This window comes from Peromyscus maniculatus, chromosome 1, assembly GCF_049852395.1.
Source record: "Peromyscus maniculatus bairdii isolate BWxNUB_F1_BW_parent chromosome 1, HU_Pman_BW_mat_3.1, whole genome shotgun sequence".
Lineage (NCBI taxonomy): Eukaryota > Metazoa > Chordata > Mammalia > Rodentia > Cricetidae > Peromyscus > Peromyscus maniculatus.
The window spans coordinates 135,986,302-136,009,657 of record NC_134852.1 but is presented as its reverse complement, the minus strand read 5'-3'; the positions used below and the strand labels follow the sequence as shown (position 1 = coordinate 136,009,657).

At 51.5% G+C, this 23,356-nt stretch overlaps 1 protein-coding gene across 2 annotated transcripts in view; it reads left to right on the top strand.

Annotated features, from left to right (window-relative positions):
- The window catches only part of Gsg1l (GSG1 like), a 202,696-nt gene that overhangs the window by 102,827 nt on the left and 76,513 nt on the right, over nucleotides 1-23,356 (top strand). For both annotated transcript variants that reach the window (XM_076552022.1, XM_076552021.1), the window contains exon 3: nucleotides 18,059-18,211. In XM_076552022.1, the coding sequence (XP_076408137.1) occupies nucleotides 18,059-18,211 (153 nt within the window). The remainder of the gene's footprint in view (nucleotides 1-18,058; nucleotides 18,212-23,356) is intronic.

Genomic DNA, 23,356 nt, shown 5'->3' with positions numbered 1-23,356 from the left:
AAAAATGCCCTGAGATGATATTAAGGAAAAGAGACAGGGTACAGGCTGCATCATCAGCATCTCTGAATCTGAGGGTGGGGGTGGGGCATGGCCCCTGGACACTGGGAGGAAGCAGGTCCCACAGCTACCAGCAGTGGCAGTGGGGGCCTGATGAGGAAGTCCGTTTTGTGTTTTTCCGTGCTTGTGGATTTTCTTTCCAGGTTTTTCACCATGAGTGTTATATTAGTTTGCTTTCTATTGTTATATAAACTTCATGACCAGAAGCAACTTGGAGAAGAAAGGGTTTATTTGACTCACACATCCAGATCACAGTCTATCACGGAGGGAAGTCAGGGCAGGAACTCAAGCGAGAGCAGAGGCCGGAACCATTTGGGACGCCGCTTACGGGCTCGCTCATGTCCGTCTACCTTTCTTATATTTCTCAGGCCCACTTGCCCAGGGGTGGCCCCTCCTGCAGGGGGCTGGGCCCTTCCACATCAATCAACAATCAAGAAGATGCCCCCCCAGACTTGCCCACAGACCAATCTGAGGGAGGCACACCTCAGCTGAGGTTCCCACCTCCCAGGTGACTCTAGTTAGTGTCAAGTTGACAGACACCAACCAGTGCACATGTGTGCTACTTTTAAACTTAAATAACACATAGAATCTGGGGGTGCTGCAGGCTTCTGTTCCCTGTTCCACCTGCTCAGGAGGCTGAGGCGGGTGGATTGGGATTCAAGGCCAGCAGAGACTACGGATCAAGACCCCATCTCAAAACAGTAACCCAATAGGGCTAGGGATGTAGCTCAATGGCAGAGTGCCTGGCTGCTTTCCAAAAGGCCCTGGATTTGATCCCTAGACCTCAAAAAGGTGTAGAAAAATAATTTAGTTCAGCCTGTGAGTTTGGCTCTTTGCTCTCGTTCAAGGCTGGGAAACATTTTTTTTTTCTACCATTGTTCATTTTGCCTGTGTTTTCTCTGGACAGTAGAGATAGGTACCACAGTCTTTGCTGGAATCTTTTAGTCCTCCCCCCACCCCGGTCTCTGAAGCAGCTGCAGCCAGTATGCAAAGCAATTGCTGTGTTCCGATAAAACTTTATTTGCACAACAGGAGGCAACCGATTTCAGGCTGTGCTTTCCCCACGCCCACTGCCAGTTCCTGCAGCAGCCCACCTACATTGTTTGCCTTCAAGAAATGATCTTTATTAAATATTGGAATAGGTACAAAAGAATATTCATAAGACTCAGTCTTGAGTACCAGCCATAAAGATGAGTGAATCACCAATTTAGGCAGCAAGCAAGCCATCGATCTTAGCTGGGAGGCCCCGGGTCCCCAACTTCACCCACTTCCTTCCTAGGAGCGCTCACCCTAACTTCTGTATCTCATCTTCATCCTCATTTCAGTAAGCACCCTGCGTAGTCTCCCTTCTGATTGAACTCTGGATAGACTGGAACATGCATGGCTCAGGAGTGATTCCATGATGTATCTACATGATTTTCTTAGGAAAATTTCTCCATATTGATGCCCCTGGCCACCATCTGTTTGTTGACTTTTGTGTCTCCTAGTATCCCAAGCTACCACTATGCTGGTCTAGATATGCCTAGATTGGTGTTTGCCCATTGGTATTTGCCTGGGGTATTTTTGTTGTTGTTTGTCTTTTAGTTCATGTTACCTGACTGAGGCTTGTAGCTAGAGTTTTCCGCCTTGCCCACAGTCAGGACAAATCTCTGTCACCCGCCAGTCCCACAGCCGCTCAGACCCAACCAAGTAAACACAGAGACTTATATTGCTTACAAACTGTATGGCCGTGGCAAGCTTCTTGCTAACTGTTCTTTTATCTTAAATTAATCCATTTCCATAAATCTATACCTTGCCACGTGGCTGGTGGCTTCCCGGCGACTTCACATGCTGCTGGTCATGGCGGTGGCTGGCAGTCAGTCCTTCTGCCTTCCTGTCCTTTTATTTCTCCTCTCTGTTAGTCCCGCCTATCCTTCCTGCCTAGCCACAGCCGATCAGGTTTTATTTATTGATCAATCAGAACAACTTGACATACAGACCATCCCCCAGCACAGCTAAGTGCAGACCATCTCAGACACCTGCACTCAGGCCCATGGTCCTAATCATCCTCTATGCGGACCTGCTGGGTAACGCCACAAAGAACCCAAGAAGGGCTCCCACAGGACATACAGAACGTCCCACAGCAGAGGCTAGGCTGTTGAGCCTAGGGAACGGGCACATTTAACAACACGAGGCAAAGCTAGATGGGGTCTGAGTGGCTGTGCCAGTCCCCGGCCCTCCCACAGGTTACTCTGCATTCATACCCACACCTGCTGCACTCAGATACAGGCAGCTTCCCCTCTCAGTGACATCTCTGACTGTACCACGCACCCCTTGAAACTCAGTGTCCTCTGAGGCATAAAGACCAGACTGACCATCGGTGCTGGTCTTAGCTGGCATGGCTTAGCCCCGAGGCATGCTGGGAGCTTGGGTAGGCGCATGGGAGGCAAAACAGAGGTGGGAGTTTGACCTTCATGGGATTTGTGGAGATTGACATATCCCCAGCTTGGGCCCTATATTAGTTAGGGTTTCTATTGTGATGAGACACTATGACCTTATCCTTCTAAGGTCTTTGATGTAGTTGAAGACTAGATAGTTACACTTTTCCTTGGTTATGATAAAAGATAAATTAGATATAAAATTTTAGACTCACAAATATAGGATAAATAAAATATTTTCTTTGAATTTGTCAAATATAAATGGACTGGATATTGTAACTGTGATTCTTGCTTGATAACTGTTCTATTGTATGTAATTGTACTATGTTAAAGTTAAAACCTTCCTTTTTGAAAAAAAAGAAAAGGAGAAGTACTATGGATGTCTCTCTGTATGCTGTGAATATGTGTTGCTCTGACTGGTTGATAAATAAAGCTGTTTGGCCTATGGCAAGGCAGCTTAGAGGCAGGCAGGAAATCCAAACAGATAGACAGGAAGAGAAAAGAGAGCGGGAGGACACTGCTAGCCACCGCCAGAAAAAGCGAGATGCAAAGTACCAGTAAGCCACAAGCCATGTGGCAAAGTATAGATTTACAAAAATGGGTTAGTTTAAGATGTAAGAGCTAGCTAGTGAGTAGCCTCAGCCATTAGGCCATATCATTTGTAAATAGCATAAGCCTCTGTGTGTGCATTTGGGTCTGAGCAGCTGTGGGACCACAAGGACACGGGAGCCGGGTGGGCACAGGAAAACATTCAGTTACAGACCATGGCAACTATTATAAAGGGAAACATTTAATTGGGTCTGGCATATAGTTCAGAGGTTTAGTCCATTATCATCATGGCAGGAAGCATGGCAGAGTACAGGCAGACATGGTGCTGGAGAGGGGCTGAGAGTTCTGTCTGGATCCACAGGCAGCAGGAAAGGAGAGTGAGTCACTAGGCCTGGCTTGAGCTTCTGAAAGCTCAAAGCCCACCCCCAGTGACACACTTCATCCAACAAGCCACACCTAGTCCAACAAGGCCACACCCCCTTAATAGTGCCACTCCCTAGGCTTGTGGAGGGGGTGCATTTTCTTTTCTTTTTTAAATTCTTCTGTCACACATTACATCCCAACTGCAGTTTCCTCTCCCTCTACTCTCCCCAGCACCCCCAAATCTCCCCTCTCCCCCAGATCCACTCCTCCCCATTTCCATCACAGGCCCACACAGCAAGTGGGCCTCACAGAAAGGTGACATTGAGCAAAAGAGCAGGGGGCAGTGGAGGATACAGATGCTGTAGGAAGACACTCAGTGCTTCAGGAACAGCCATATGAAGGCTGAGGCAGGGGAATGAGTGTAGTACCTCCCAGCAGCAAGGGGAGCAGCCTGGAGTGAGGAGAGAAAGGGCTAACTAACAGTGGCTGGGTTGAGTCTGCAGGCCGGTGGGGGTGGAGTCAGGCAGCCATTGTGGGCAAGTGGGTCATGTCCATACATTGTTCTTGCCTGAAGGACTCAGGACATGGACTGGCAGGTCTGAGGAGACTGAGGCCTGGTCCCACTGTGCAGCTGATTGAATGTGTACGAGCCTGCCTGTGCTTAGGAAGCACGTGTATGGGTCGGTCTGCAGCAGCATGTCAGCCCAGCAAATGCCCTTCGGCCTGGGACTTAAGAACGCTGGGACCAAGCGGCTGGATTCAGAACCTGCTTCTGCTGTTCATTAGTCGTGTGAGGAAGCCCATGAACTGTCAGGGCCCGGTGCTCCCCACTGGATAACGAGGACCACAGCCGCACACAGGGAGCTAAGGGTTTGGTGACATTATGTCAGCTGCAATCCACCAGGGATGAAAACAGCATAGTGATGCTGGCGGTGCGCATAAACACAGCCCCCGCACCTTCAGCCAACTGTAGCACAAAAATTTTCCAGAACTTGAGATGCATACCCATAATCATAGGCTGAGGCAGGAAGGATGTGAGTTCAAGGGCTGTCTGGGCTGCACAGTGAGACCTTATCTCAATATATATCCCAACAACCAAACTCCTCGTCATTATTCTCTGGGAATGCAGCATGGAAGTACCTTCCTGTCCATACGCCAGACGCCCCAAGTGCTCATGTGGGTGAGAGGATGTACCTGTGTTCGTTGAATTTTGGTGTCCCAGGGAACCTGGAGCCCAGCCTTGTGGACACCAAGGGATGGCTATGCTAACTTTTGGCACCAGTATTTCCCCTGGAGGGCACCATTCATTTCCCTCCGTATTACTTTAGTCCTGGTATTAAAATGCACAGGACAGGATGTGTGTGTTGGGGGGGGGGGAGTGGATGGAAGGACGTGAATGTTAGTTCACCCTCAGATGCCAGTCACCAGGCTGGTGACTATGCTTAACACAGGTAATGGAGGTAAGGGGCTAGCCTTGGAGGCCAGATCTCACCAGGAGGCAAGTCCTTGCAGGTTAGATACACAGGGCATGGTAGAATGCAGTGAAGTTCCTCCAATGACACCAGGCAGGGGATATGATTATCGCCTCCACGTTCAGGTGAGGAAACCAGGAGTTAGAGGATGAGCCCCAAATCCTCAGAGCTGAGTTTCGACTGGGATACTGCCACACTCTGGAGCAGCCCAATTCGACACACAGACACCATGAGGGCATAGACTAGTGAGCTGGAAGCCGTGGTGGTGGGGTGGAAAGAGGGGATTGAAGCCTTGTTGAGAGAGAGTGCAGGAGCCCTGACTGGAATGCTTTTGTCTCTCCAGAAACTCTGAAGCTTGGGACAGAGCTGGGAGGAGGGGCTCTGGGGAGGTGATTAGTCCAAAGACTTTAGTTCTGTGGTGAGGCCACACCCTCCCCTCCCTCCATTTCCAAATGGGGTAATGTAGGGAGAAGGTCTCACTCCATGCCAGCCCCTTGATCTCGGACTTCAACCTCCAAAGTCATAAGAAATAAGCCTCTGCTTTTTCTAACTGATCCACTCTCCCGTGTTACGTTGTAGCCACATGGGCTGTGGCACTGATCACAGCTGAGACAGGAAAGGCACGGCAGGCTGAAGAGTACCTGGGAACGCTGGAGGGAACTGGGACACCTAGAAGATGTATCAGCTATCTACAGACACAATCATGCCACGTAGCAACCACACCCCTCAGAGGTATGCAAGGCTGAGTCTGTCCGGCTAAAGCTTCTGCCAAAGTTGGCCAGAGACTTTTGCTGGCTTGTTCTTAGGTTTATAGACTAACTCTAAAGAGTCACTCAGCCACCAATGGGCTAGCCTTGGCTTGTCCTAGATGGAGATAAAGTCATCAGTGATCAGCACTACATCCGTTTTGCAAGGTGTTCCTATCCCATTAATGTCCTAGCTGAGATAAGTCATAGGGCTGAGACCCCAAAGGTGGGGTCTTGGGCCTGAATGGAGGGTGCAGAACGTGTGAATACGATTGCAGTCTCCAGCACAGGAAGTTTGGAGGTGCTGGACAGGAGGGTACAGGGAAGACTGAAGTGCAGAGGTCACTGAGGACAGTGTGTGCAGCAGGGAAGAGGGAAGAGCCAGTGGAAGGGGCTGGCAAACCAGGCAGCAGCATGTGCTGCGGGAGATGATGGCGCCGTGTTCAGCCTGTAAGAACCAAGACAGGCTGAGGCATTTGGTCAGCCTCACAGATGCCCAGACACCCCTGGGACATAATTGGCCTTGGCTTCCCCAGAAAGGTTAATTGCTTGGATCACAGTCTGTGGCTTCTGGGACTGACAGGGCAGCCCCTCCATTAAGACCGCCCCCCCCCCCCCAGCTACCTGGCTTTTTCTGTCTTCCCTGGTGACTTGGTCAGCGCTGTGCCTAGCAATGTCAGACAGAGGTGTGGAGATGCTCCCCTGAGGCAGACTGACCAGTAAGCAGACATTCCTGGGCTGTGATGGATATCCTCGCGGAGACGGCAAAGGCCAACAAAGGCTCCTCGGGCTGTAGAGGACTCGGCCAGCAGCCTGCACAAGGGTTTATGCAGAGGCTCCTTCAGGCACAGCTGCATCCAGGTGCTCTGACCTCGTGCTTGTGGTCAGCCTTTGCTTGCACCGGCTTCCCCAGGGCAGGTTCTGTGAGGACAGAGGTGCCCACCACAGCTTCAGCTCCCCCTTCCCAGTTTAGCAACCCCAGTGGGAAGGGGAGCCAAATGTTCCCGAAAAGCTTCAATTTGGGCCCTGACAGGCTCAGCTTTAGTCATGTGCCCGGTCCTGAGCCAAGCAGTGTAAATTCTGCAGAGGACCTGGGAAACTGGAGAAATAAATGCTTCTTTGAGGGAAGGCCGCTTTCTCTTCTCCGCCTCCTAGAGTTCATCTTTAAAAATCTTTGCTTAATAGGCCTGCTTCACAAGAGCTGCCTCGTGGGATTTTAATCTAAATTTTATTACTACTGAGGTCGGATCTATTTTTCCATCTGATCTTAACTGGATTGGCTCCCTCTTTTGTGAACTGTCTGGAAACCTAACCTTTTGGGCCTCCTTAAAAAACTTCCTTTTTTTTGAAACCTCAAACCTCAGGCGCTGGGAAGCCGCTGTTCTCAAAGGCCGCCAGCCTGCTTATTCCCTGGGACTTTGATCTTTATAAACACCAAAGGAAAATGCCGTTTTTATTGGCAAAAGCTTTGTGGGTGCCTCCAGATGAGAGAGCAGACTCTAAGCTAGGGAGTCTGGATATTTTTAAACTCCTCTGCCAGAGTGATAAAGCCAGGATCCCGTGGTCCAGGTGGGGGTGTCAGGGAGAGGGCAGGATGAAAGATGCTGTCTCCTCCCAGGGTTGACACAGAGTGGCTGACAGACCAGACAGGATCCCCCTCCCCCTGACACACACACACACAGACACACACACAGACACACACACAGACACACACACACACACACACACACACACACACACACAGACACACACGCACACAGTGGTAATGTTTTCTCTCCAGGGCAATGTCCCCTGGGCCAGAATAATCCCAATCTAGCCAGAATAATCTCAGTCTAGCAGTGAGGCATGGTGATCGTGCCTGTCATCCAAGCACTGGGGAGGCAGAGAGGGAGGACAGCGGCCTAGATGAGCTTGGCCACCCAGTGAAACCCAGCTGTCAAAGAGCCACCCTAGCTGGAGTGGCCTGAGAGCGTACACTGTGGAGGTCTGGGCAGCTTGTCAATCTTCTGCCTATGCCTTACAGACCAGCTTGAAGAGTGTCCTCCTCCCTGTGTGGCCCAGCAGAGTGTCTTGTTAGGCACTGGAGTCCCACAGCTCTTCTGGTGTTGTCCAGGCCTCCCAACCCTCTATCAGGGAAGGTCTTTCTTATCTGTGATGGGATAGAAAGGAACGGGCTCCCTTATGATCAGGTTCTGAGTCCATGAGGGTTGTAAAGTGTCATCCCAGGGCCCATGCTGCACCCACATGCGATGCTGACCTGCATGACCGTCAGCCACTGGCCCACTGTGATGCTGAACGTGGTTAGACATATCGGGGACTTAAATTGCTGTTGGCAATTTTAAGCAGTGAGGTCAGGGTCAGGGAGACATTGTTGACTATGGCATTTAGGTATGATAGGAAGTGGGTATCACATTTGAACACAAGAGCACTTGGGGACACAGACAATATTTAGGTCACTGCAGACCCTGGGAAGAGCATTTAGAGTCGCAGGAGCATCAAGTTGGTGGCCTTAAGGGGAGAACAGGCTTGTTGCCTTGAAGGGGCATCAGGGAGGCCACCATGACCAGAGGGAGCAAGCAAGGGTGGAGGAGAGGATAGAGTGGTCAGGGAGAAGACAGTGGTAGCTCTTCAGGAGGCCAAGGTCCTCATCTCAGCTGCTGGAGGCCCTCCATCATGAAGGGTGGGAAAGACTGACGAAACCTATAGAGTTGTATATCCTCTTAGAGACTTGGCCATGTGGGCCATGCACACTAGGAAGCCTGTATATCCCTCTGCTGCCCACTCTACCTGGTCTCCTGAACCAGAGACTTGAGTTTTCTCCACCCCACCCCCTCTTCCAGCCTCTATGTTCTCCTCTGGAAAAGGAGGCAGTGAGCAGATTCTAGGTCCAACAATAGCCATTGAGTTTACCTGTTCATGTGTCTCGTTGAGTCTCTACTGCGGTGCTCAGGGAGATGGGGTCACTTTTGCAGACCTCACAGCAAGTAGGCATAGAGCTGGGTTTGCAGGATGTCCTAGTTAGGGTCTCTATTGCTGTGAAGAACACCATGGCCAAAAGCAGCTTGGGGAGGGAAGGGTTTATCTGGCTCACACTTCCACATTACAGCACACCATCGAGGGGAGTCAGGGCGGGGACCTGGAGGCAGGAACTGATGCCGAGGCCTTGGAGGGACACTGGTTACTGGTTGTTCCCTGTGGCTTGCTCAGCCCAGGACTACCTGCCCAGGGGTAACCACCCACAGCAGACTGGGCCCAGGGGGCCCTCCCACGTCAAATATTAATCAAGAAAATGCAAATCTGATGGAGAGATTTTCACCATCGAGTTTTCTCTTCCCAGATAACTCTGGCTTATGTCAAGTTGACAAAAACAAACACCGACCAGGACAAGGGAAGATTTCCATTCCCCCACCCCTGTAACAGCCACCCAACTCTAGACCTGCAGCAGGTGGCATGGGAGCGCCTGGTGTCCAGGAGGTACAGGGAGTTTCCCATCATGCCCTGCTGGCCTCATCCCCCCAGCTCCCTGAGTGCCTCTGACCTCCATCACTGTCTGTGCACACCTGCTTGTCCTCTCTCACAGAGCCTCTTCCAGCTGCCGCTCAGAATGGCCTGTCGGTCCACACCGTGGGCTGCCTCTCTCGCTGTCTGCCTCAGCCCTGGCCACTGTCTACCCGTGGGCATGTGGCCCTGGCCTGGCAGAGTCTCAAAAAGAATCTTGATTCTTTAACAATATGGCCATGGCATTGAATTAGAAATTTAAGACTAACATAGGTAGCTGAAAAGAGGAAGGGGGGGGGGATAAAAGAACAAAAGGAAAGGGGGAGCAGGAAGAGTGGGGGAGCACAGGGCCCCACAAGCCCAAAGGCCTGCCCTCAGGACTCCTTGGAACGTCTCTGCCTGCCTCTGTCCCTCTGCCTACACAGTAGACAGAAAAGGGAGGCTGGGAGGCAGGCATCTCAGCCAGGGCTGACCTGAGAGGTGACTGCAGGCCTGCCTGTGGGCCAGAGCTCAGCCTTGGCCCTGTGGTCTCCAGCCTCCTCCCTCCCCAGTCCCCAACCTCAGCATGTGAGGCAGTGGTGTGTTCCCAAAGTCAGCATCCGGGGCCTGAAGAGGATGAGCGATTGCTGTCATCTGGTGCTGAAGCCAAGGTCACTATGACATGTCTCAGATGTTCTGCGACTGTCCTCAGCTTCCAGCCGAGCCCTTTCTAAAGGGCACGTCTGCCCGAGATGGTTTAGAATTGACAGGGGCTGTGGCCTCTGAGCTCTGAGGAAGGAGAGCTTTGTCAGAGACAACCCAGCCTCTGTTCAGTGGTCGTTGCTGAGAGGGGGAAGGGGACTCCTGAAGACCTCCTATGTACTGAGGCTCAAAGAGGTCAGGGAAGGTCAAAGTCAGTTGCATGAGCCTTGATCCTCGTTCAGGCTCTTCCCCTATAGGATACACCAAGAAGAAGGCTCAAGACACTTTCTCTATGCAGGGCTCTCCATGGGACCATGCTGAGGTAGTGGGCAGGAGGGGTGTCCTGGAGGAGGTGACTTTGAAGGACCCTGGTGGATTAAAACAGCATGGGATTTATCTACAGATGAAGTCCATAGTGTAAAGTCCAAGTGTCTGCCACAAGGGCTGGACGGCTTTCTGGAAACTTCATGGTGCTGGAGATGGAATCCAGGGCCTTGCTCATGCTGGGCAAGTTCTCTCCACAGCTGAGCCCCAACCCCAGCCCTGGGTGGTACTTTCTTGATGCTCTTGAGACCCTGTTTTTCTGCCTCATTTCATTCACCCAGAGCCTTGAAGTCCTGTAGCCACAGTCTGGAGTGGGGGTACACTTGCAGTCATAGGGCTTCAGAGGCTGAAGCAGGAAGTTCACAGATTCAAGACAGCCTGGGCTGTCTCGAGAGATCTGGTGTTCAAGGATAACCAGCCAAACAGAAAAAGAAAAAAAAAAAATCCATGTCCCTGTTGTGTCAGGGACGGAAAGGGCCTTAGACCCTGTCGGTGGGCTGTAAACTCAGGGAGGAACCATGAAGGGCTGAGGGGCCAGGTGGTGTCTGTGCCTCCTGTCAGAGCTCTGTTTGGAGGTAGCCCTGGCTCATCTCGGCACAGCCTCTGTGGCCCTGTGGAGGTTCGGGCCCATTATGCCACACCCACCCCATTTGCAAATGAACTTCAGAAAACTGGAGTTTGACGAGGCACTTCCTATTTTTAAATGTTGACAATGAGTGTGGATATTTTTAAAAATATTGTGTGGGCCAAACAAGACATCTCTGCTGGTTGGAATCTGTCTGCTGGCATCTTGTATGAGAATGCCCTGGCTTTCCCAAGGAGGAAACAGAAGCCCCCAGCATCAGATGAACCGGGGAGCCCTGCCTCGGGGCCAGGTCCCTTGGTCTCTCTGCAGTTTTCCCTTCGAGATACCCTTTTCCTCCAAACTTCTGTCCCTTGGCTGCTGACAGAGTGCCCCTACCCTAGTGTTCCCGTTATGAGCTGACAGAAAACAGCTCAGGGGGTGTAGGGAGCCGCCAGCCTGGCTCTGCCTCTGCCTTGCTCTGAGATAGCACAGTCCAGCTTGGCTGTGGCCAGGAAGCCTCTCATTTGCAGGCAGGCTGGGGGCTCTGTGCCTCCAGACATCTCCCTCTTGCTTCTGTGAGGCTTCCGGCCTTTTCCTGGCAGCCCACACCTTCTGGTCACTGATCCCCCCCACAGTGACATTTCATAAGCAGCAGCTGTCACGGAGCTGTTCCCAGCCCAGGCAGACTGGCTTGTGTCATTTACATGATTTAACATGCTTGGCGTCAGGGCATGCTGCCGATCTCAGCCCACAGCCACTGTGGCGTGACTTATTGATCCAATGTATTAAACCGATGGATTCTTTTTTATTTATTTATTTTGAGGAAAAGGATCCCCCCCCCCTTGGAACACCATCACATCTTGGTTTCCTGTGTATCCTGTGTCTTTGAAACAACTCCCCTTAGATCTCCTTAAGGGCTTTGCCTGTCTAGGGCTGTTGTCCCAGGCTTTGGGGGTCCCCCGGGTGACGTCACACCAGGCACACTGAGAATCACAGCAGGGAGAGCTAAGGCTTCATGTAGCGTGTGCAGACAGAGAGGTGCTAGCATTTGACTCACCAGTCCTTACAGAGGGCCGGGAAGAGGGTGCAGAGACCCCACTTTCAGGAGGGAACAGTGGGATTCTATAGGGATGTGTCACCTGCCCAGGCTCTCTGGTAGAGCAGACTCCTCCATCGGCACGTCGCTGCCTTCGTGTTGATTATAATTATGACCTGGTTTTCAGGCGTGATACAGAAACTGTGGCTCCACATGGTCATGGCTACTGGTCCAATCTTGGGCTCCTCCCCTCCCCTCCAGGGGACCTTGCTGGGCTCCATCGACCTGTGCAATGATGGATGGTCACATACACAGCACTGGTCCCATGAGAACACAGTTGAACTGAAAATTCCTGTCACAGTCCTAATGTCACACACCTCACTCTTCTGCTTGTGGTGATGATGACCCCAACAAATCCAGCACACTGACGGTCACCTAGAGGCAGAGAATATCCACTTACATGTAGTGTGTCGTACTTGGTAACGATAGTCACTAAATACGTTTACAGTCTTTACTTTCCATGTGTGTGGTGCCTGTGAGGGTGCTTACCTATCTGCTATTCTGTTCTCTCTCTCTCTCTCTCTCTCTCTCTCTCTCTCTCTCTCTCTCTCTCTCTCTCTCTCTGTGTGTGTGTGTGTGTGGTGCCTATGAGGGTGATTACATACCTACTGTTTACATTTTCCTGTGTATGGCGTTCTTGGGGATACAGGTACCAGCACTCACGCATGCAAACACAGAGTGAAAGGAGTCTGGTGAGCATCTTCCTCTGTTGCTCTCCACCTTCTCTTTACTTTTTTTGAGACACCTGGAGCTCACCCTTCTGGCTAGGTTGGCCAGCAAGTCCCCAGAATGGACCTGCCTCTGGCCTCCAATGCTGGAGTTCCGGATATGTACCATTGTGCTCAGCTTTTTATGTGGATGCCAGGGGTTCAAACTCAAGTCCTCACGCAATCACTTTTACTCATTAAGCCTTCTCCCTACCCCCTGCTTTTCATTATTAATTAACTAATTAATTACATTTTAGATAGAGTCTTGTGCATCTCAAGCTAGGCTTGAACCTAGGTATATAGCCTAGGATGACCTTGAACTCGTGCCTCCCTGAGCCCAAGTACTGGGGTTAGAGGTGTGAGCCACCATACCCTAGCCACTGTGCTTGACTTTCAATGTGATGTGGTGTGAACTCTACTTAAAAACATGTCTACTGTCAAAACACGTCTTTTGTGGCATCTCCTCCCATCAAGAGGTCACGCTTCCTTGACCAGCCTGCGTGGCTAGGTATGTGATGGGTGCGTGTTATGCCCACGCAGTTCGTGGGAGGTATCCCCTCCTTCTCTGACTATAATTGTTGATAATTATATTTGTTCACCAGCAATGGTCCTACTTAACTTTCACACACACACACACACACACACACACACACACACACACACACGCACGCACGCACACGCACACGCGAACGCACACGCGAACGCACACACACACACAGAGGGGCATTCAGCATCAAGCCCATGGGATCCACAGGGACTTATGCACTGTCTGACATTCCGGCTCCATGTCTACCATGCCCACTTCTCAAATGAGGGCAGTGAGGGGTCGAAGTGACCTCCATTCAAGGTCACCAGAGGCCGAGACTTGATTCCCCCAGGTGTCTCCCAGGCTGGCTCTGGGCTGGGGAGGGACTGCAAGGAATGGAAATCATTCCTGCAAACCCATCAATCCCATCAATGGCGGGTCAGAGTTGACCTCGCCAAGCTGTTTTTTAAAAAGGCAAAAAGTGCAGCTAACAGGATTAACTGTCAGCTCGGCCCCACCTGATGAGAAATCTTTCCATTTCTTCTGCCCCACAAGGTCACCCATTCTCTCCTGCAAATCTAGCCATTAGCGACAAGTTGGGAGACTGGCCCCAGCCTGTCTTTGATTACAGGCCCCTCCCCCACCACCAAGGCACCAGCTCTTCGGGAGGCCACTGCTCCCTTCTTTCCTGATCACCAGTGGGCACCCTGTCTCCCACCACCCTATTATTCCCACTGTCTGCTCTGTGCCCTCCAGACACCTACACTTGCCATCACAGCACTGGCTTATGTTTTCCAAAGTCAGCTCTCTTTTCCACGTGTATGTTTAAAAGGAAGACAGGAGTGTCTGACTCTGGGCATGTATCTCCATCTCCAGCAGCCCCATTAAAGTCAAAACAGGTCCCTCTGTCAGGGTCTTCCTTTCCTCTGTGTGTTAATTAGTGTATATTATTTGTAAAAAAAAAAAATGATTTCACTGTGACGTTCACACATGTAAATAATGTATTTCCATCCATTTCCCCCTTATCTTTTCTTCCCTCCCCTGCTGGCACCCTCCACAGTCTCCCTTCTACTTAATTTAAATATGGATTCTGATAATGAGAAGAAAAATGTGATTTGCCTTTCTGAGTCTGGCTTATTTCACTTATCATGATGACTCCAGTTCTGTGTATTTCCCTAAAAATGACATCATTTCATTCTTTCTTTATGGCTGGATAATACTCCGCTTTTCCTTATCTGCTCATCTGCTGGCTCTATATTTATCCACTGAGACTAGAGGAGCAATACACGCTGGTGGGCGGGTGTCTCTGTGACATGCAGAGTTAGACTCATGAGTGGCCTAACTGGGTCACATGGTCATTCTGGTTTTGTTTTCTTTTTCTTTTCTTTCTTTCTTTTTTTCAATGTCTCCATTGCTGATTTCCACACTGGTGGCAGAAGTTTACAGTACACAGCTCCCAGAGTCCCATGGTGTCAGGTGGGGTCCGAGCCCCCTTCACCCAGTGGCTCTGAATAGCTGGTCAACATGCTCCTGGGGCCATTGACTTGGATCTAGATCCGATGGAAGACCAGGACTGACCCCCACAAAAAGATGAGCCAGGGAGGGAGGGTCCTTGAGGGGTGGGGATCCTCCCAATGGCATAGGAGTCACTCTGATGGGAGGGGCCTGGGGAGGGCAGTGAGTTGTTCAGATGACACAGAGCAGTTGCCTTTGTGGAGTGGAAGGGCTCTAATGTCCCCCAAAAACAGTGCTACCCTAGTCTGGAAGAGGGGGTGCTTAAAGCCAAGAAGGCAGAACCCAGCACAGGCAGTTCTGGGCAGGGGCGGAGCAGGCAGACGCCAGTGTTTCACTACCCCTTAGGGCTGAGCCATAAGTCCGGGCGGCTCAGGTCTTTGGGTACAGGCCTGGGCAGAGACGAAGGAAGATGTCTGGGTGGGCACAGATGGAGGAGGTGGGGCTTATGCACAGAAATCCATAGAGAATCACCAGCACAGGAAGTAACTACACAAAGCATGCTGGGACAGAGGCTCACCCTCCTTTTAAAGATTGACAAGTAGGGCTTGGGATGTGATGCAGCTGGTAGAGTACTTGCCCAGCATGAATCCCTGGGTTCAGTTTCTAGCACCACATAAAATTAGGCATGGTGGTTACATGCCTGTAATCCAAGCATTTGGGTTACAGAGGCAGGAGGATCAGGAGTTCAAGCCCAGCCTGGGCTCCATAGCAAGTTGGAGGCCAGCCTAGACTGCATGGGACCCCAATCCCCACCCTACACCTCAAATTGAGAAGTGTTAGGCAGATTTTAAGAATACATTACTAGTACCACTAAGGATGCTTTGGATGGAGGTAATGAGGACTTTTGAATAATGGGAATAAAACCACTTCTTCATTCTTTGGTTCAACTCAATGTTTCGATCTTTGTGAGGAAATAGAACTGTGCCATCTACATCTCAGTCACTGCCTCAGGGGACTCTTATTTGCCTCTTGAGAGTGAGGTGGTTCCTTGGGGGCAGAGTGGGTACTGGTAACCAGGACATCACTAGGCTCTCAGACAAAATGCCAGCAGGGAGCACACCTGGGTCTGGGGCATGAGGCTGGGCTGTTGAAGGTGGAGAACCTGGCACCTGTACCCCAGAGCTAGGCTGGGGTGACTGGCTCGATCCAGCTCTTTATCGTCTCACTGGGCTCTGAAGCATTTGCATGGAGGCTCCACCCATGTAACCCAAAGGAGCTAAGCATAATCACAGGCTGGGCACAGTGGCACACCACTGTAATTTCAGCACTATGGAAGGGGGATCCGAGTGCTAGGCTGGCCTGGGCTATCTAGGAAGACCTTATCTACGGAACACAAGCAAATTAATAATAACAGAAATTGTAATTGTCATGCTAAGAATAGCAACAACATTCATATTAAAAGTGGACAACAGGCATTCATTACAGACCCAGCTATAAGGGGTGGTGAGGTCCCACTAATCTCCTGGTGCCTCTAGAGGGCTTTGGGGGCACCTGGAGCCTTTCTGTCCATCCATCAGAACTTGCATTTCCCTCTGTGCCCTCAGCCAAGTTGACCAATGAGGACTGCTGTAAGGCCCTGGTTGACACAGCTCTGAGATATTGCTTCTCAATGGTGCCACTACAGGTCAGACAGCCCAAGTCGATCCTTCCACTGAGCACCTACCCTCCTGTCCTTTCTGCATCCCCACATCTTCTACTCATGTCTCTTGAGGACATTTCCTTCCTAAAGGACTGCAATGACTACTGCTCTGGGAAATAGTCACCTCCTTGGGTCCTCCTCCCAGACACCCATTCCACAGAAGAGATCACTGAGGTTCTGAGTGGGCCCCTGATGGCCAGTGAAACAGCCTGGATTTGATCTCAAGCCCCTTGGGTCCTGAGAGGTTCCTGGGCAAAGACAGACAGAACAGCCAGCCCCTTCAGAAGCCTGCTGTGCCATCCTTAGTGGCAGGGACAGAAGGCAGCTGGTCACGTGCACAGTTAGGCACAAAGAGACAATGAACACATGCATGCTGACTGCTCAGCTCACTCTCTCTACTCATACCATCCAGAGCCCAAAGCCAAGGAATGGTACCACCCACTTTTAGGCTGCTCTTCTCACATCAATGGACATAACTAAGAAAAATCCCTCCTAGGCACATCCACAGTCCAACCCAATTCAAGCAATTCCTCATTGAGAGTCTCTTCCCAGGTGGTTCTAGATGGTGTCAAGTTGACAGCTGACTGTCCTCATCTTCCCAACCTTGAGCCAGGTTTTTCTTTTCCACCGGCTCTTGTAGCCATCTTGTGGCCAGCTCTAACCTGCCAGGCTTGACTCACAATCGTCTAACACATCCGTGTGGCTTGGATGGGAATTCATGTTGAGTGAGTCTCCATTTTCTACCATTTATTCTTCGCCCCGTTCCATGGACCCACAAGTTCATTTCTCCCCACTGACTCCATCTTTAGTGTTGACCTCAGTCAGAAGCGCCTGGGCTTCCCTTCCCACAAGTCAGCATGTTCCTTCCACATAACAGCATCAGCAGATCAGTGAGTGACCTGGTCCCTCATTTGGGCTAGCTAGGGTCTAACACAATACTAAGAAACTATTTCTCCCCTAGTGCTGGCACCATGGCTCTTAGTATTACCCCCACTTTATAGAAGAAGAAACTGAGGCACAGAGTTCCTTCCTGAGCTCCTGAGCTGGGTGGCAAGAAGCTTGGACTGGCGAGATATGAACTGCATGCTTAAGACATGGTACCGGGATGGGGGTCTGCAAAGAAACTACAGGGACCGGGAGAAAGCAGGTGCTGTGCAAGTGACAAGCAGCCAGGAAGAGGAGGGAGTGACAGTGTGGGACAGGAAGACGGCAGCCATCCCTAAACTGGGTAGCAGTGTTAGCAGCCCAAGACGGGCCAATACGGGAAAAGAAGCTGTGGCAACCCAAGAGATACCAAACCACTAGAAGCATGGAAGAGTAGCATCCTCTGGAATCAGGTGGTCTTTCCCTAGAGAAGATCAGTGACAGGTCATCTCTAGGCCAATGATCAAATTAGATCAATCATCTGTGTCCAGGAGAGCAGGCTCACAGCAGAGCATGGCCACTCCTGGGAGAACCACAGGCCAAAGCCATGAACCTGGCAGTGGTGGTTTCTAGAAAAAGGCAGGGCACAAGGGAGAGTGTGGGCAGGTAAAGGCATAGGCAAGGTCGGGCAGGTAAAGACATAAGCAAGGTCTGAGGTCAGGTAATGGGATTAGGGATGCTTGTCACTCAGGTAACAGAGAACCTCCCCCCAATGGACTTAGCAATAGAGAATTTGCCCATGTAGAGTCTGGGGTAGGGTGACCCTCGGGGCTGAGATGAAGGGGCCCAGGAAAGGCACCTCATATGGCTCGGCTCTGTACCTGCAGTGTGAGCCTCACCCCACACTGGTCCCTCAGGGTGCCACAGCCCAGAGAAACCTAGAGCTGAGCTTGGGTTTGCAGTGACCTGCTGTCCTCAGTGGGTGGTGCTGGCCGGGTGGGGTGGACCATTGCTCACCTGCTCCTGCCTCGTTCTCCAGGGGTGCTGTGGCTGTCGGTGGTCTCCGAGGTGCTCTACATCCTTCTGCTGGTGGTCGGCTTCAGCCTCATGTGTCTTGAGCTCCTCCACTCCAGCAGCGTCATAGACGGACTCAAGCTCAACGCCTTCGCTGCCGTCTTCACGGTGCTCTCAGGTAAGGAGCGTGGAGAGCAGCACCAGAGGGCAACTGCTCATCTCCCCTGGCTCAGCAACAGGGGATGCTGTGCTCCAGAGCCTGGGGGCATCCTCTGTGAGGATGGAAGAGCACAGGCTGTTGCCTCTCCTCCCAGCCCAGACCTACCATTTATAAATGTCCACAGCATGCTGGGCACAACGTTCTTGCTTTATAGTGACAATCACACACACCTAGGGCCAGCCACGTGGTGTCAGCATGAGTGTGAGGTGCAGCTGGAATGTGTGTTGGATTTGGGCATGAGGCAGGGAGGTGATAGGAAGGGGGGTATGGAGGGGGCTCTCACAGGGCTACGAAGAAGGATCCCTTCTGACTGATTTGCTGCTTAGTGGCGGAGCACTTGCTTAGCATGCATGAAGACCCAAGTTCCATCCCTAGCCATGGGGGCCAGGAAAAGAAGAAAGGCGGAAGGAAGGAGAGAGGGGGACGGACAAAGGGGGAGTCCATTTGAAATGAGGACTTCCTCCCCCTTGAGCCTCCCTGTGGAGATGGTGAGGAAGAAGCCTCCCCTGCCCCCATTGGACTCAGAGAGATGGAGAAGGCACACCAAGAAAAGACCCTGGGCCCCAGATGCGTGGTGTCTCCAGATCCAAGTCCCAGAGTGCTGAGCAGAGGGCTCTAGAAGAGTGCTGTCATTGTCCCTGGGGCTGGCCAGCCAGGCCGGCTGGCCTCTGTGAGACAACTGTCCTTAAAACGCCACGTGTAAATGGAATTTCTATAAACCCGACAATCCCATTCTTCGAGCACTGGAAAAGCTGCCTTTGACAAGAGACGTAATCGCCTCTAATTGAGGTATGTATAGAAAGCAGAGGGATTTCTCAAAGAACAGAGAGCCGAACTCAACAAGTTACAGCCTGCTCCCCAGATCAAATGCACCGTGAGGACCTGGGGAATTCCATGCAGAGGAGAAGGGTTTAGCTATAGACTAGCGCAGCATCTGGCTCCATCCAGTTCCCTGCTGCTCTCGACTGAGACCTCTTCTGCCCTTCACTTTCGTCTTTTATTCATTTATTCAGTCAACATCTGCTGAAGGTCTGTTGGGCTCTAGCCACTGGCCTGGGTCTAGGGGGAAGTGAAGGAACAGGACTTGCTCTTGTGAAGTTTGCTGTGTTGAAGAAAGATGGGAAGTTACCGTAACGTGGCCTGGGCACTTCTCTGTCCCAGGCAGGAGGGCTAGCCACACCTACCCAGGGAGTGTGATGCAGAACTGAGGTGTGGAGGAGCCATGTGTGGCAGGACTTGGGAACCAGACTATGTTTCCTTGACAGACAACTCAGAGGGGGACCAGCACAGGCAAAGGGCTTGTGAGGAGCTGTAAGCCTGGGACTTCAGATATCCAGAGTGGCAGGAAGGCAGAGAGAGGCAGGAGGAGAAAGGTACTGAGAGGAGGCTGCAGAGCTGGTGAGGACCTTGCAGAGGCCTCCCAAGTTCATCCTGCAGGCAACAGGGAGTCAGCGAGCAGTTCAAAGCGAGGGGATAAGGGAGCGACAGGGTCAGGTTTGCACTGGGGATGATGAGTTCTGAGTTCAGGGTGGAGCCCGGAGGGAACCAAGCAGACTGGCAGCAGGGAGCTGGGTATAGGCCTGTCACCCCAACGGTTGTGGAAGCTGAGACAGGAGGATCACAAGTAGCAAGACTAGCCTGGACTACAGACTGAGTTCAAGGCCAGTTTGGGTAACATAGTGAGACTCTTTTAAAATAAAAGATTAAAAAGGGACCTGGGGCTGTAGCTTGCCTAGCATGTATGAAGGGCCAGGGGTTGGGTGGGGGTGGGTGGAGAGTCCCAGAGAGACCGGGAATAGAGACAGGGAGGCTGCTGTGGAGATTGAGGTGAGAAATAGTAGATGCAGGAGATTAGAACAGGCACCCCTCCATGAAGAAGGTGAGGCCCCTAGGACTTTGAGACAGTGGAGGAGCAGCTATTAGGGAATGGCAGAAAGGCGAGATCAGGCTTGGAGTCCACAAATTCAGAGTCTGGGACCCGGTTTGGAAAACCATTTACACCCTTATTTCTGCAGCTTGTAAATGTCACTCGTCATTTCCCTGCACCGAGATGATGGGGCGGACGCTGGGATGCAGTGACCTGCAGCGCCCATCCTTTCCGCATCCCACAGCAGCTGCCGCAGGTGTTCTGACGTGCAGCCTCTGGAGCAGGGCGCCTATTAGGCATCCACCAAATCTTGTTTAACATGCTCACAAAACAGTGTGCATGTTCCCACACGAAGAGTCCCAGTGCTTTGCTAAATGTATTCCCCTCGATTGGTTCCCTCTGTAATCATGTGCGTTCATTTTACACAGCTGAAAGAATCGTTGTGCGGAGGGGTCCAGACGGCCAGGGAGCCTCTGACCCAGTCATGCAGAGGTCCAGAGCTGGCCCTTGACTTTAGACAGGCTGAGCCGTGGGGTGACTAAGGAGACAGCGGGGATCCAAGAGGGAGGTGGTCAGAGTGCTGGCGGGGGCTGGCTGTGCTCCTCATTCTGGCTAGCAACCTCCTTTCTCTTCCTTTTTTCCCCTCTGCCCCTCATCCAGGCACCCTTCCCACTGCCCCAAAGCCTCCTGTTCTCCTCTCTACCTTCTTCGGTCCAAACAAGTACGCGTCAGTTGTCAGCCAAAGCCGCCATGATGGTTATATTGTCAACTGGACGGGATTTAGAGGCAAGCGTCTGAGCATGTCTGTGAGGGAGGTCTAGATTGGGCTAATGGAGGAGGAGGACCCATCTTCAGCTTGGGTAACACCATTCCACGGGCTGGGCTGGCAGGCTGCATGAAAAGGAAAAAGCCAGCTGAGCATCACATGTCTCCCCCTGCCTTCTGATGCTGATGCTGCCTTGCGCTCCCGCAGCCGTGATGGAGTGTACCCTGGACCTGTGAGCCAAAAGCAGGCCCTTCCTTCTTTAAGGTGCTTCCGTCAGGAATCACAGCAATGAGGGAAGGCAGCTAACACAGCAGCCATCTCCATTCTCCTTAGCTTCTTCCAGAGGCTCGTCTCGGCTTCTGCCCATCAAAAAATAAAAAATAGAAAGGCGCTTCCTCCCAGTAGGGAGCCCACTGCTAGAGCCGCTAGAGAAACTGGCTGTCTCTATAACTCCAGACATCTGAACAAGCCAGGGCCCAGGGAGGTTAATTGACCTGCGCTGGGTGGCGTAGCTGGCCAATTGTGGCACTGGAATTAAGCCACTTTCCGCTGGCTTTAAAGGGTCTGTACTGCTTTCACAGAGTCCTACTGTGGGTGTGAACAGGTAGGAGGACAAAGACTTTTCTTTTTTCAATTAATCTGCAGAAAGCAGAAACTCAGAAGTTAATAGCAGCCAGGTGAAGCAGCGAAGACCCAACTATCAGGTGGCAGAGAGAAGGAGACGCTCGGGAGACGGGGATAGCTGAGCCAGGCAGGGCTATTGTAAGAAAGACTGGTGTCCAACCTACTGATGAAAAGACACAGGAAGCTGGTTTGGGGTGACTCCTTGAGGACCTTGGAGGGATGTCAGTGGGTTCCCCTGGGTGGGTGGGGGCGCTACTGCAGTCCAGGAAGAGGGGCAGTCCAGGCTGGACAGAGGCCAGTGCTAACTCCTGGGGTGTGTTGGACCCTGCCATCTGCTGAACCAGATGAGCCCAAGGTGAAAATATTCCTCTGGTAGAGGAGAAAGCAGAGCCAGGCAGCTCTTATGCAAACTAGTTATTAGGGTTAATTAGCAATTATGAAAATTAGCCCACTGATTATAGTTGGTCATGATGGCAGCATTATGGGGGAGACAGACTCCTGTGGCCCAGTGTGACTCAGGCCCCTCTGAGTCTTCGTGTGAACCAGTTGTGACCTTGAGCTCTATCCTTGGCCTGCTTAGTCTGGTTTAATGAGAATCTGGCTGGGTTTGTTGAATGAAATCTTCCACCATTAGCTAGGCATGGTATCACGTTCCTGGGACTCCATTATTCAAGAAGCTGAGGCAGGAGAATTATGAGCTAGAGACCAGTTGCAAGGATCCAGCTGCACGGCACCAGGCAGGAAAAAGATACTAATTCAAAATCCAAAGTATGGTTTCTGTAATACACACCAAGGTGATGTCTGTAAGGCGTTCTGTGTTCAGGGTTGAGCTGTCCTCTCATAACGTCTTTAGCCAAAGTATCTGCACATCTGTGTCTCTAACAGTGGCACCATGCAGTGGGGGCTGCAGTGGGGCCAGCCTGCCATGGGCTCACTCCATCACTCCTCATAGTATGGTGGCGAGGACCAGACTGTTGTTTCCACTGCACAGCTAGGAAGCCAGCTTGTCTGCAGCCCTAGCTAGAGAGCTATTGAGCCTGGTGCCTGCCGTACTGAGCTGTCCAGAGCGAGGCTTAGCCTGGGTCCTCAGGCTGCCACCATCATCAATATTTCTAGCTGTCCTTGAGATGCCTTCTCTGGATGGGGCCTGGCCCAGGCACTCATCTGGGATCCTCAGTGAAGGGTGTCAGGCCCAGGTGACTATCTGGTGTGGAATAGTAGTGATTGTACAGGTGGTCCTGAGGACTAGAATGACAACATTGTCCCAATGCTCCACTGTGAACTTGGGGGGCCTGAGGTGTGCCACACTTGTTAGGGACTCACAAAGTGCTCTGAGTCCAACTGCTTAAATCAGAAGAGAAGATTAATATAATAAATAACTAAATGAGTGTAGTTAGAGGGAGGAGTCATGTCTTATTGTATAGAAAGGTGGTTATGGTTGACAATAATTGTCTATGGGTTACATAGCAAGATCCTGCCTGAAGGAAAAGAGGAGGAGGAAGAGAAAAGTGTGGAAGAGGAGGAGGAGATTTTGAATGGGTCCAACACAGAGAACAGCTAAATGTTGGAGGTGATGTCTATCAGTCGTTGTTTTTCTTGTGACTGTGACAAACACCTGAGAAAAGCCACTTAGGGAAGGAAGGTTTATTTTGGCTCACAGTGCAAAGGTGCAGCCTGCCCTGATGGGGAAGACACGGAGGCAGGAGCATGAGGCAGCTGGTCACTGCATCCACAATCAGAAAGCAAAAGATGAATTCTCTTTCTCTTTTCCCTTTTCACTCCAGCCCAGGGAATGGTGCCGCCCATATGCGGGGTGGGAGGTGTCACCATGCTCTGCTAAACCTTT